Here is a 12,133-nt window from a genome sequence, read left to right on the forward strand (position 1 = left end):
ATCTGAAGCAGGTTCCAGGCTTTGAGCTGTCAGCAGAGCCCGACGTGGGGCTCGAACTCATGAACCATGAGATCATGCCCTGAGCCAAGTCGGACATTTAACCGAGCCACCCAGGTGCCCCCAAACTCTTGATCTGAAATTAGCAATGACTCCTGTTTTCTAAGAGCCAAGAACAAGTTAGGCCCCGAGAGAACGTTACTGGCAAGAGCTGATGGAACTCCCCAATTCGACACAAATGGGTGTCATTCTTCCCCGTTCCCAGATGAGGAAACCGAGGAAGAGGGACAGTCACCAAGCCAAGGACACACAACGGTCTGAGCAGTAGCCGGGATAGGAGGCCGACTGGATCCTCCTCCACTCAATCCTCCGGCCACTGAGGAGCCTCTGGCGCCTACACGTGAGACCAAAGGGCAAAGGTGGAGCCTCCCTTCACCCGGAAGCCGCTCCTGTTCACCTGGGTTTTCGAGAGGGCGGAAGAGCCCCACACCCAGCTGCAAGGCTGGACTCCTACATCCTCCTCACCTCCTCCTGGCTGACTCAGGGTCGCCTGCTCACTACTTGTGACCTGACAGGTCAGGAAGGTGGGGGTGGAAAGTCGATTGCCGGGGTGGGGCAGGGAAGGAAACGTGAAGCGGGAAGAGAGGAGCCCGAAGTCCCCAGGCCACTGGACAGGAGCCAGGGCGGAGGGGGCACCTGCACAGGGAGGGCAGGGGCCTGCTCCTGGGCTCCCTCTGGGGGCGAGGGGCAGAGGCAGGAAGCCAAAGAGCAAGAGACAACAGGAATAAGAAGTCAATAAATCTTTATTAAGCGCCTGCCGAGTTACTGTGAGGAGGCCATGATGCTGGACACACCTGTTGAGAAGAGAAGGGGCAGCAGGTCAACGGGAAGAACGGGAGACCAACCTCCAGCCAGCAGCCACGACACCCACAATTCTGCAGGGGTGGCAGATCGCAAACCCCTTCTGGGCCCTGGTCACCTTCACAATGCAGTTTGGTTTTTGTTTGTTTGTTTGTCTAAAGTAGTCTCTATGCCCAGCATGGGGCTTGAACTCATGACCCCGAGAGCTCATGCTCTACCTACTGGGCCAGCCAGGTGCCCCACGAAGGCAGTCGGGGCAGTAGTTAAAAATCGGGACCAAAGCAAGGAGACCCAAGCCCTCATCACAACTCTGCCTCATACCAGATGGGTGACCTCAGGAGAGTTAATTAAAACCAGTTTCCCCAACTGCATAAAGCACCCCCCCACATACACACGCGCAGAGGGTTAAATGACGTGCTTAGAGCAACGCCTGGTACTAGCTGTTTGCTATTCTCACCACTCTCACAGTGACACTGACTATATACTACGTGCAAGACGCCGGAAACACCGGACTTCCAGCTCCTCACTGCAGAGCCCCTCGCTCCAGTGACTTCCCACCTGAGCCCCCACACAGGGGGCACCTCTCATTTAGAGGGAGGGGCCACAGTCCCTAAGCGCAGAGCTGACTTTCCACTTGATCATGCTCCTAAGTTAGTACCAAATTAGCTGGTTTGTACTGAGAAGGCATGCTGTACCAGGACATACCTTTAAAAACACCAGGTTCGTACCAAGGGACGGGGAGGAGACCCAAGGTGCAAGGGAGCAGCCCATCCCCGGCCCCAGGTTCTCGCTCAGACACATGTACTGAGCAGGTGAGAGCACTAACCTCACAGCTATTTCACTCTGTTCTCAGCTGAGGGATCTGTGGGGCCTGTGCTAGTTCAGCGTGTGTGTGACAGCGATGACCACGGCTGACGCGGCAGAGCTTTGCGAAGTGTTCACTTTGCCCTCATACCTCCGTGAGGTAGGTTATTATGATATCGTTCGGTACTTTACAGTAACAGCCCCTACCATTCAGGGTTCACGTGAGGACCGTATGACTTAGAAGTGTAAGGAACTACGTAGTATCTGTCATAATGACTGGTGCTCTGATCCCCACTTTTTAGATGAGAAAACTAAGGCACAGAGAGGTAAAATCACTTGCCCAAAGGCGCACAGCTAAGAAACAGAGAACCAAGATCTCCACCCAGCTACCCAACTCCAGAACTGGCACTACCCTCAAGGACAGAGGGCCAACAGAACAGAGCCCCCGCGACCAGTAAAGGTGTGGAGACACCCTGCAAGGCCCGTCCAAGCCCTGGGGTGTCCCAAGGAAGGACACCCCCCCATCCCTCCCTCAGCAGGGAGGCCTGGAAAGCAGGTCCATGGAGTCTGGCAGATGCAAATCTCCTGGCCCCGAACCAGAACGTAACCACCCAAGTCCCTGGGGGGCCTAGCCTTGGTCTATTGAAGGGCATCTCCTTAGCCCCACAGCCCGAGGCCTTGAGGCACCACTCACTGTCAAAGTCGATCTTCTCCACGATGTTCTTGGGCTTGATGCTCTCCTCCTGGCTACAGATAAAGATCTGGCCCGACTCATCAGCGCTCCAGCCGTATTTGCTCATCCACACCTTTAGCTGGCTGTCTGCAGGTGACACAGGCGGTGCAGGGGCTCAGTCACCCTGAGCCCACAGTACCAGGCAGCCGAAGGCCAGGGCACCCTCCCTGACCAACTCCCGGCCGCCAGTGTCTCCTGCGTTTCTATGGTTCATTCTCCAAACGGCAGCCAGAGGGAGCCTTTTAGCTTTCCAACCCTTACCTTACAGAGCTTCTGGCTAAACTTCCTTTATTTTCTATTTCACTTTTCTCTCCCCAGGGCAAATCCTCGTGTCTAACAACAGTAGTGAGCTTCCTTCTCTGCTTTTCCACGCAACTTTGAAATGGTTCCAAAATTATGTCATCGCTGTCACTAACAATAAGCCCAGATCATCAGTTGGGAATTTCTTTGCAGTCCGGTTTTTGCCCTTAAAAAACACGCCAGTAAGGACGTTCAGCTAGAGGGTCCAGCTCCTTGAAGTCACTCTTTTGTGTGACTATTAGCGATTTGATACGGATTGATCTGCTTCTCTTTAGACTCAAGTCTGAAAGCAGTTTCATCCCTTTTTGACTTTTACCTTTTTAAGAGAGAGGAAGAGTGCACTCACGAGCAGAAGAGGGACAGTCTTTTTTTTTTTTTTTTTTTTTTTTGAGAGAGAGACAGCCTGCAAGTACGGGGGAGGGGCAGAGAGGGAATCCCAAGCGGTCAGTGCAGACCCCAACACGGGGCTCTAACCCATGAACCATGAGATCATGGCCCGAGCTCAAATCAAGAGTCAGACATTCAACCGACTAAGCCACCCAAAGTGGCTAAGAGAGAGTGAATTTTAAGCAGGCTCCATGAAGGGCTGGATCTCACCACCGTGAAATCATGGCCTGAGCCGAAATCAAGAGTCAGATGCTCTACTGACTGAGCCACCCAGATGCCCCTAATTTCACTTTTAAATATGTAAATATTGGGGGACCTGAGTGGCTCAGTCAGTTCAGTGGCCTACTTCAGCTCAGGTCATGATCTCATGGTTCATGGGTTTGAGCCCCGCGTCGGGCTCTGTGCTGACAGCTCAGAGCCTGGAGCCTGCTTCAGATTCTGTGTCTCCCTCTCTCTCTGCCTCTCCCCTGCTCATTCTCTGTCTCTCAAAGATGAATAAACTTTAAAAATAAATAAGTAAACAAATAAAATATCTGATGTAAAGCACTTAGTACAGTGCCTGAAACAGTGTCCAACAAAAGTCAGTTTCTGCTAAAAAAAACTAAAATCACACACGTACACCTACCTGGATCAAAGAGCAGAACTACCCAATAAGGTACCAGACAAATCTCACCCCTGACCCTCCAAGGAATAACCACTTTTCTTCATTTTATTTTTCTTCCTGTGTTACTTCTTGTAGAAATAAGCAAATACATAAACACAGTTTTCTTTCTTTCTTTCTTTTGGAAGGATTTTTTAAAAAACCCAATCTAATCATGTCCCTCCTTGCTCAGAACCCTCCTGGGGCTCCAGATCACTCAGGACAAAGGACTAAGTCCTCAGGAGGCCCCATGGCATCTGAGGCTCTCCCTCCCGCCACCACCTTTCTGCTCCTCGCTCACCGTGCTTCCGCCAGGCACCCTGGCCGCTCTGTGAATGAGACTCGCGCGTCCCTGCCTCAGCAGCCTCGTCTGCTCGGCCTTCAGGCTCCTGGCCTAACTCCACTGAGGGACCTAGCCACCTCACCCCCACGAGCTGACACGAAACACACACATCTCATCTTGTTATTTGTTTCTGAGGAGAGCAAACCCGAACCATTCTGTTTCGCTACTGCTGTATCCCCAAGGCCTAGAACAGTGCCTGGTACAGAGAAGGCATTCAGAGAACTCAGGCAGAATAAATGAATGCCACAGGATCTCCACGAAGAGTACGTTTCACGCCAGCTCCTCACTCCCTCAGTAATGAGCTGGGCTGTGCCTTCGAATGACTTGCTGACGCTAGGGTGGGTCCAGCCGAGGAACTGGTGGAGGCCCACTGCCCCTGACCACCCCCAGCCTCCTAGACTGGCACCAGGGACCCAGAGAGGCCTTACCGGTCAGATCCCCGAGCATCTCGGCCAGTAGCCAGCGATCAATGTGCTGGTAAGTGATGCCCACAACATGGCAGATAACTGTAGAGATCAGGGACAAAGATGGTGAAGGGCCACCCCCAGGACCCTGCTGCCACTCCCTACCCCTTCCCCCTGGGGAGCCCAGACACAGAGAGGAACTTACATTTTCGGACGGAGTCTTCAAAGCCAGTTATACCCTCCAGGAGGTCCATATTTTCATCCAGGGCTTGCTGGGAAAGCAAAGATAATGCTCACGACAATATTAATAACACCAAGAATATTAAGATTAACGAAATTAACAATAGAAGTTAACACTCAAGCATTCATCCCACATGCCTTCTTCTGCGTGCAATCCTACGATGGAAGTTACTACTTTATGCCCATTTTAGAGATAAAAAAAACAAAGCTCAGGGCAGCAAAGTGATTTGCCCCAAATCACAGAGCCAGGGTTTGAATCAGAAGGCAGAAACCACAGACCCAAAGAGGGAACAGAGACAGATTCGCTAACTGTGCTCACCCACCTCCCCTTGCTGTCTCACTCGGATCTGAAAAGGTCAAGTGTCCCACCCATGGCCCACAAGGCCCCACAGGACCTGCCTGTCACCTCCTCCCACTCGGCCCCTTTCTCCAGCCACAGGGGCCTCCTCCCTGCTCCTCAGACATACCACGTACCCGCCCACCTCCAGGCCTTTGTGCGGGCTGGTGTTGGGTCTGGAACCCTCCTTCCCCATGGCCAGCACCCCCACTTCCTTCAGGTTTCTGTTCAAACCCAGCAAGGGCTCCCGCCCACGTTAGTGAGGAAAATGAGGAACCCACACGGACAATGAAAAGGAGCAGCCAGTGAGGCAGGATACATAGAAGCCAAATGATAGAAGGGCCCGGGGGAGCGGAGCGTGACCACCCCATCAGAGGCGGCCGACGGGGCAGACAATGTGGGCTCCACACTGTGTGTGCTGGGGACCGGGGGGGGGGGGGGCAGAAGGCTGGTCACGAGAGCCTGAACGGAATGAGCGCGGTGGGGTCACGTGAGCAGGAAGGCGAGACCGAGCACCAGCAGCCTGCCCCTGGAGCAGGGTAGCTGACGGGACCGCTCTGCTGGACACCGAGGGGTTTCCTGGGACGGGAGCCTTTCTGCTCCGAGGGGAACAGAGGAAAGGGGCAAGAGGCAGAGGTAGTAGGGAGGGCAAAGGTCCAGGGAGAGTTCTCTTTTGTAGGCTAGGAACGAACTACACGGTGGACGTGTTCTCTGGTGACAAGAACAATCTGGGAAGGCCCCGTTTGCGGTTACAAGAGAGCAGGGAGCCGCCGGTGCGGTGGCACTGAGTGGGCGAGAGGGAAGGGGAACGGCGCCCGAGGAGAGGGAGGGGTGGCCGGAGATGGGAGCAGGGACAATTCACCCACTGAAACAGAAAAGTGCTCGGTCAGCCGCCAGCACACGTGGAGGCTGAGGGCAATACTGTGTGGGAGACTTCTGCTTTGGCGGCTTCGACTTTCCCACAAAATGAGGTGGAAGGTCACCTCATTGACCTTGAGATGAGACGGGATGGGGGAGAGGGGACGAGAAGGTGCAAAGAGCCGGGAGGGGAGCAAGGAGCAAGGCCCTAGGCTGGGAGGGGATGAGGGTCGAGGGTTGTGGGGCTGGGCTGTCACGTGCTCCCTGGGGCCCTCCTCCAGCCTCTGTCTCTGGTCTCAGATACAGATGCACAATTTACACTAAAGGAAAAAGCAGAACAGAGGACTAGAAATGATGGCCAGGCCCAAGAACTGCCAGGCTGGAGACCTCACAGGGGCGAGCTGGGAAGCTAGGAGGAAGTGGTCAGAGGGTAGAAACGTCTGCCATTCGTAGGCAGAGAAGGGAGCAATTACTGAAGACAAGTACCGGGCAGTGGCTCCCAACCTTCGCCAGGCATCCGGATCATCTGGGATAACTGCTTAAAACCCCAAAGCCTACGCCACATTCACACCGGTCACATCAGGCTCTGATGGCTGAAGCCAAGTACCAGTACTTTTTTTTTTTTTAACTTCTTAGGGGTCCAACACGCTGAGAGCTGATCTAGGGCATGACAGGGAGACAGGGGCCGAGGCCACATGGAAGACAGGAGCTGGAAAAACCCAAAGTTCGAGGTGGTGGAAGGATCACTGCTCTGGCTTTTCAAGCATCGAAGAATGACAGGAGTGGGGCAGTGCACAGGAGCTCTGTCCTTCACGAGAGGAGGAGCGGTTGCCAGGGGGCCGAAACCAACAAGGCGGGGCAGGAAGTGCCGACACCTGAGCTTCAGGACTGAGCCTGTGCAAGGGGAAACGGGATCTGGGAATGATGGCCCCCGGCCATCCCGCTGGGCCACTGCAGAAGTGGAGGGTGGGGCCCCAGTTAGAGCAAGAAAGGGAGGGAGCACTCAGAGGGTGGAGGATTTCGGCAGGAAGGACAGATGTGAGGGCACGCACGGGTGCCCTGCCCTGGGTGCTGGGGGCACAAGGGACGACGTGGGAGTCCGGACTCTGCGAGGGTGACAAATCCACGCGGTCACACTCGCAGAGCCCTGGGCACAGGAGCCACCGCCCACCGCTGTGCAGGCGGAGGACAAATGTGCAGGGTCATCCCATTCAGCAGGCTGCCGTGCCGGGCCCAGCAGCCCACCCTGCCCCCCGCCCCGGGAGCCAAGTTACCCAGAAGGCCTGGAAGTGGCAGGTCTCCAGCAGGTCCCCGAGGTATAAGATCTGTCGGATTGGTCGTTCTTCTTGCTGAGACGGGAAAGCGTTAAGGGAAAACAGACCTGAGCCTCGGGAGGCCGCGGCCGAGCCATCTCCCCGCGCCCACCTTCTGTCTGCCGAAGCACAACTGTGAAGGCAAACGGTGAGCCAACGACGGGAGACAATTAAGTCAGCGACTGGCCTGTCCACATACCGGGATCGAGTCATCTCTCTGAGAACCAACGCAGAGGCGCGACAAGACACGCTGGGATACGAAAGCAAGATGCGTACCAGCACGCATGAGCGCCACCGTGGGGGTGGGGAGCATATGGACATGAACGCACACAACTGTACTTGTGCGTCCCCAGGGGATCCCTGGCAGGGTGGGTACCCAAGAACTGCAAACAACTGTTGTCTCCTGGCGGTGGGGAGTGGGGTGGCTGCGGGACAGGGGAGGGAGGAAGCTTCTGTCTTTTTCCACCATACACTCTTTCTGTACTTGTAACGCCATACCATGTGCCTATTTTTTTGGATGTTTATTTATTTTTGAGAGACAGAGAGAGACAGAGCACGAGCAGGGGAGCAGCAGAGAGAGGGAGACGCAGAATCTGAAGCCGGCTCCAGGCTCCGAGCCGTCAGCACAGAGCCCGACGCGGGGCTCGAACTCACGAACTGTGAGATCATGACCTGAGCCGAAGTCAGACGCTTAACCAACCGACTGAGCCACCCAGGCGCCCCAGCCTATTTTTTTTTAAGCCACCAGAGCAGACCTCTGGAGAAGGTGGACAGTTTCGCAGAAGGTAGACCTCCCACGGACACACCTGGCAGCGCAGGTTCAAGGCGTAAGCCACCACTTCTCAGCTCGGCTGCGCGCGGCAGCCGAGGACCGGGAGTGCCAGCAGCAAGGGGCACGGTGTGGATGGGGTGGCTCTGCCAAGTGTGTCAAGTGATCGCCGGGCAGAGGGAGGCCCACCCGACCAAGTGCTGGACCAGCCACAAAAAAGCAGGTCAGAGCAAGATGGGGGGGGGGGGGGGGCGGGAAGCCAGTTCATTTTCACTCAACACCGTCACTAAAGGCCAGCAGTGTGCCACATACAGCTGTCAATGCAGCTCTTCATGACTCCTGCCTGGTGCTCGGGCCCCACTTCCTCCTCCTTAATCAGCTAGAACCCTCATGGGAATCCTTCTAAGGCAGAAACCTACCCATAATACTCTGCGGTTTTAAAGCCTTCTATAGTTTCCTAGCGCCCTTTTGAGTCTGACCAAAATGTATCTTGAAATCTGTGGTAAGGCCGCGCTGAACTTCCTCTACTGCCTCTGAAAGGGCACCAAGCTCTTCTCTTCCTCCAGGTACCGTTCCCTCTGCTTGATCACCCTTCCTTAATATTTCATTTCGTTCATCTTTCGGATGTCTCCTCCTCCAAGAAGTCTTCCCTAACATCCAGGCAGGGGCAGGTGCCTCCTCTCCTCTGGCCCCTCTAAACCCCAACCCCTGACTTCTCCAGGCTGTCATTGATAGAGGACGTATCTCCCCCACTGGACTGTGAGCTCTGTGAGGGCAGGGGCCAGACCTGTTTCAGCCACCAAAATGTCCCATCCAGCACTGCAAGCCCGGAGCAGGCACCCAAGTGTTTGCGGCTGAACTCACAGACCCCTTCCCCGTGAATTCACCTACCTTGCCCTCCCCCCTCGCCCACACGCCCGGCCTGGAAATTAGAAGGATACATGTGCCTGATCGATCATGCACTTGCACAGTGTGAAGTCGGTGTGGGGCAGGTTGGTGAGGGCCTTTAGCAGTATCTGGGCGGTCACTGTGGTTTGAAAGAAGGCTGGGTTGAACTGGTACCTGAGAAGGGGAATAAGAGACACATCAATCGTGGCATCTGCCGGTCCCTGGGCCTCATCAGATGCCCAGCGCTTTGGCCCAGAGCTTGGGAGCTGGACGTGCCTGGGCTCCATTCCCAATCACAGCATTCTGGCTCTGTGACCTTAACCTCCCTGACCTACATCCCTGTTCTGCAGATAGGGGACAGTTAATCCTCCCAACCACCCAGTAAGGCGGATGCTGTTAAGTGGTTCACAAATGACAATGTAAGTATTAGTCTGGAATAGTGGTTGAGGCCCTGGAACCAGACTGCTTGGATTTTTTTTTTTTTTTTTTTTTTTACTTTTGAGAGAGAGAGAAAGTGCAAGTGAGCACACGAGCAGAGGCAGAGAGAAAGCATCCCAAGCAGGCTCCGCATTGTCAGTGCAGAGCCTGACATGGGGCTCAAACTCACTAACCTCGAGATCATGACCTGAGTAGAAACCAAGAGTCAGATGCTTAACGGACTGAGCCACCCAGCCCCCCTCACCCCCTTAAAAATTCAAGTTAGTTGGGGCGCCTGGGTGGCTCAGTTGGTTAGGCATCTGACTTCGGCTCAGGTCATGATCTTGTGGTTCATGAGTTTGAGCCCCACGTCGAGCTCTGTGCTGACAGATCAGAGCCTGGAGCCTACTTTGGATTCTGTGTCTCCCTCTCTCTCTGCCCCTCCCTGCTCATGCTCTCTGCCTCTCTCTCAAAAATAAACAAACATTAAAATAATAGTAATAATAACAAAAATTCAAGTTCGTCATCAGTGTAGTCTTGGCTTCAGGAGCAGAACCCAGTGATTCATCTCTTACATACGACATCTACTGCTCATCCCAAAAAGTGCCCTCGTTAATGCCCGTCACCTTGTTACCCATCCCCCTCCCCTCCAGCAGCTCTCGGTCCAGACTGCTTGGATTTAAACTTCCCTGTAAGGGACCCTGGACCACCTATTTTAAATTCTCTGTGCATCAGTTTCCTCCCTCGAAAAAAGGGACCAGAACGACCCTATCTTCTTCACAAGGGCAGTGTAGCATCCAAGTTAAAACACACAAAAGCTGACAGCACGGTAGCTACCGCATGAGAAGCACCCACTAAGCAGCAGTTATCATCAGAAACAACCTAGATAACCCCATCAGTACAAGTGTTGTTATATCTCCATTTCCCAGACGTCAGAATCGAGACAATATATAAAAATTACACAACTGACAGTATGTCGAGAAAGCACCGCGAGGAACTCAACTATCCGTCAACCAGCGAAAGGGCAATTAAGACAGTCACACAGCGGAGCACTAAACAGCAAAACCAAAAACCTGCAGCCGCAGACAAAATGGATGGATCTCACAAACCCAGCGAGACGAGGAAGATGCCGAGTCTAGAAAAGCTCACGCCGTCTGACTACATTTGCGTCAAGTTCAAAGCAAACAAAACTAAGCTAAGCTAATCGGTATGCATGCGAGTGTGGTAAACTCACATGAAGCCAGACCACGAGAGCCTAAAGTGGTCACCAGGGTGGGGGTGAGGTGGTGGCACAAAGCATATAAGGCAAAGGGCCTGGGGCCCTGGGCAACACTCACCTCTATGCTATGGGTGGTGATCACATGGGGTTTCACTTAAACTCACTTAGCCGTTCATTTGTGTTTTGTACTAACCTATATGTGTACCCTGTAATTACTTTTTTAAAAACCATCTCTCCTCCTGCCCCAACTCCCTTGGCTTCCTAGTTTTGCACACCAAGAAAAGCCACATCCCAAAGGCTACCCCCAACTTCAGCCTCATCCAATGTTGCCAGTGGTACCCTGCTGGTCGCTGGCCTGGAGGGGGGGATGGAGGCAGACACTCACAGCTTCAGGACGGCCAGGTTGGCTTCCAGATCATAGGCATTCTCCTTGGCCTGTGTCTCCACATACCGCTCCAGCGTGGCCAGATTCTCAGGATTATACCTACAGAAGAATCAAGATGGGTGAGCAGTGAGGAGACGGGGGCTGAGACCAGTCACTTGGGTGGGGGGGGGGCACTAAAATCTGTTCCTCCTTCCCTCTAAATCTGGCATTAACCACTTACTCTACTAAAGTCTTGAATCAGCCGTATAATCTCTAATAACACTCGCCAACTTTCCAGACCTAAGCCTAAGCTCTGAACCCCATCAGAGCCCTGGGTCCTTTCTAGGATGCACCCCTAACCTCTCAGCCAATCAGTCATTGTAACCCGTGTACCTGGTCTCCTGGACATCTGTGCCACTCACCCCCTTCTCCCCCTCGGCGCCCAGACTCCTTTTAGCTTCTCCCACTCCAGCCCTGACCACTATCACTGCCTACTGTCCGGTCTGTCTGGACTCTGAACTGAGAACCGCACGAAAAGCATGGCCTGCAGCTGTCTTGGTCACCTCTGGTCCCCAGCACTGCCCAGCCTGACAGAGCAGATTCCAGTGACGTGTGCTGAATAAATGGCACGAGAGGAAAAAGAAAGAAGACATGAAGAGGCACTGACACGCAGTGAGAGGTTGAGGAACACACTCACGGGAATCCTGAGGCTATGAAAGGGAAAGCTGAGAAACAGAAAGACCTTAAAGCAATTAAAGGGGGGGGGGGAGCAGTAAGAGGTAGGCAAGGCTGTATCTCCTGTCCGTAGGTCCAAGCAGCGCCGTTTCCTTAAACATCTCCGCCGGGAAGAGTGGGAAAGCCTACTCCCGAGCAAGTCCAGGATCCCGACCACCCCTTGCTGTCTCTAGAAAATCCTCTCCACCACGCCGCCTGGCCAGAAACGCTCCCTCCGACCGGGCTCAGACCTGTCGATACCCTTGAGCAACTTGCCAACGTTCGCTCTCATCTGCTCAAACATCGCCATGACTACGGTCGCCTCCCACGCCGGGGCCCGGGGCCGAGAACCCAACCGAAGCGGCGTCCGCCAGGACCGGAAAAGGAAGAAGGGGCGGAAACGGAAACTACGTTACCGTCTCCTCTCTGAGGCGCTTACGACAGCTGTCACGTGACTCTTCCCGGCAGGCGCAGGGTGGCGCGTGCGCATACGCTGCACCCCAGCTGGCCCTACAGCGAGAGAGAAGGCTTCGACTAGCTCAGTA

The 12,133-nt window shown here is 54.3% G+C and overlaps 1 protein-coding gene across 4 annotated transcripts; it reads right to left on the reverse strand.

Annotated features, from left to right (window-relative positions):
• Positions 1-782: 782 nt before the first annotated feature.
• Positions 783-11,996, reverse strand: EIF3K (eukaryotic translation initiation factor 3 subunit K). Of its 4 annotated transcripts, none has more exons than XM_006941299.4 (8): positions 11,840-11,996; positions 10,896-10,994; positions 8,928-9,048; positions 7,179-7,259; positions 4,675-4,741; positions 4,494-4,571; positions 2,357-2,482; positions 783-851 (listed from the first exon to the last, which is right to left on the reverse strand). In XM_006941299.4, exons 1-8 carry the CDS (start codon positions 11,896-11,898, stop codon positions 820-822), a joined length of 663 nt encoding a protein of 220 aa, XP_006941361.1. In that variant the 5' UTR covers positions 11,899-11,996; the 3' UTR covers positions 783-819. The 4 variants fall into 4 exon arrangements, with proteins under 4 accessions (XP_006941361.1, XP_003997878.1, XP_019675144.3 ...); XM_003997829.6 differs by having other exon boundaries at positions 7,179-7,253; positions 11,840-11,995; XM_019819585.3 differs by having other exon boundaries at positions 783-2,482; positions 7,179-7,253.
• Between the last annotated feature and the right edge of the window lie 137 nt (positions 11,997-12,133).

This window comes from Felis catus, chromosome E2, assembly GCF_018350175.1.
Source record: "Felis catus isolate Fca126 chromosome E2, F.catus_Fca126_mat1.0, whole genome shotgun sequence".
NCBI classification, from domain to species: domain Eukaryota; kingdom Metazoa; phylum Chordata; class Mammalia; order Carnivora; family Felidae; genus Felis; species Felis catus.

Coding starts and splice junctions, on each gene's coding strand:
- EIF3K (XM_019819584.3), bottom strand. CDS start 11,898: ATGGCGATGTTTGAGCAGATGAGAGCGAACGTTGGCAAGTTGCTCAAG. Junction 10,995..11,839: donor TTGCTCAAGGGTATCGACAG/GTCTGAGCCCGG, acceptor ATTCTTCTGTAG/GTATAATCCTGAGAATCTGG. Junction 4,572..4,674: donor TGAAGACTCCGTCCGAAAAT/GTAAGTTCCTCT, acceptor TGATCTCTACAG/TTATCTGCCATGTTGTGGGC.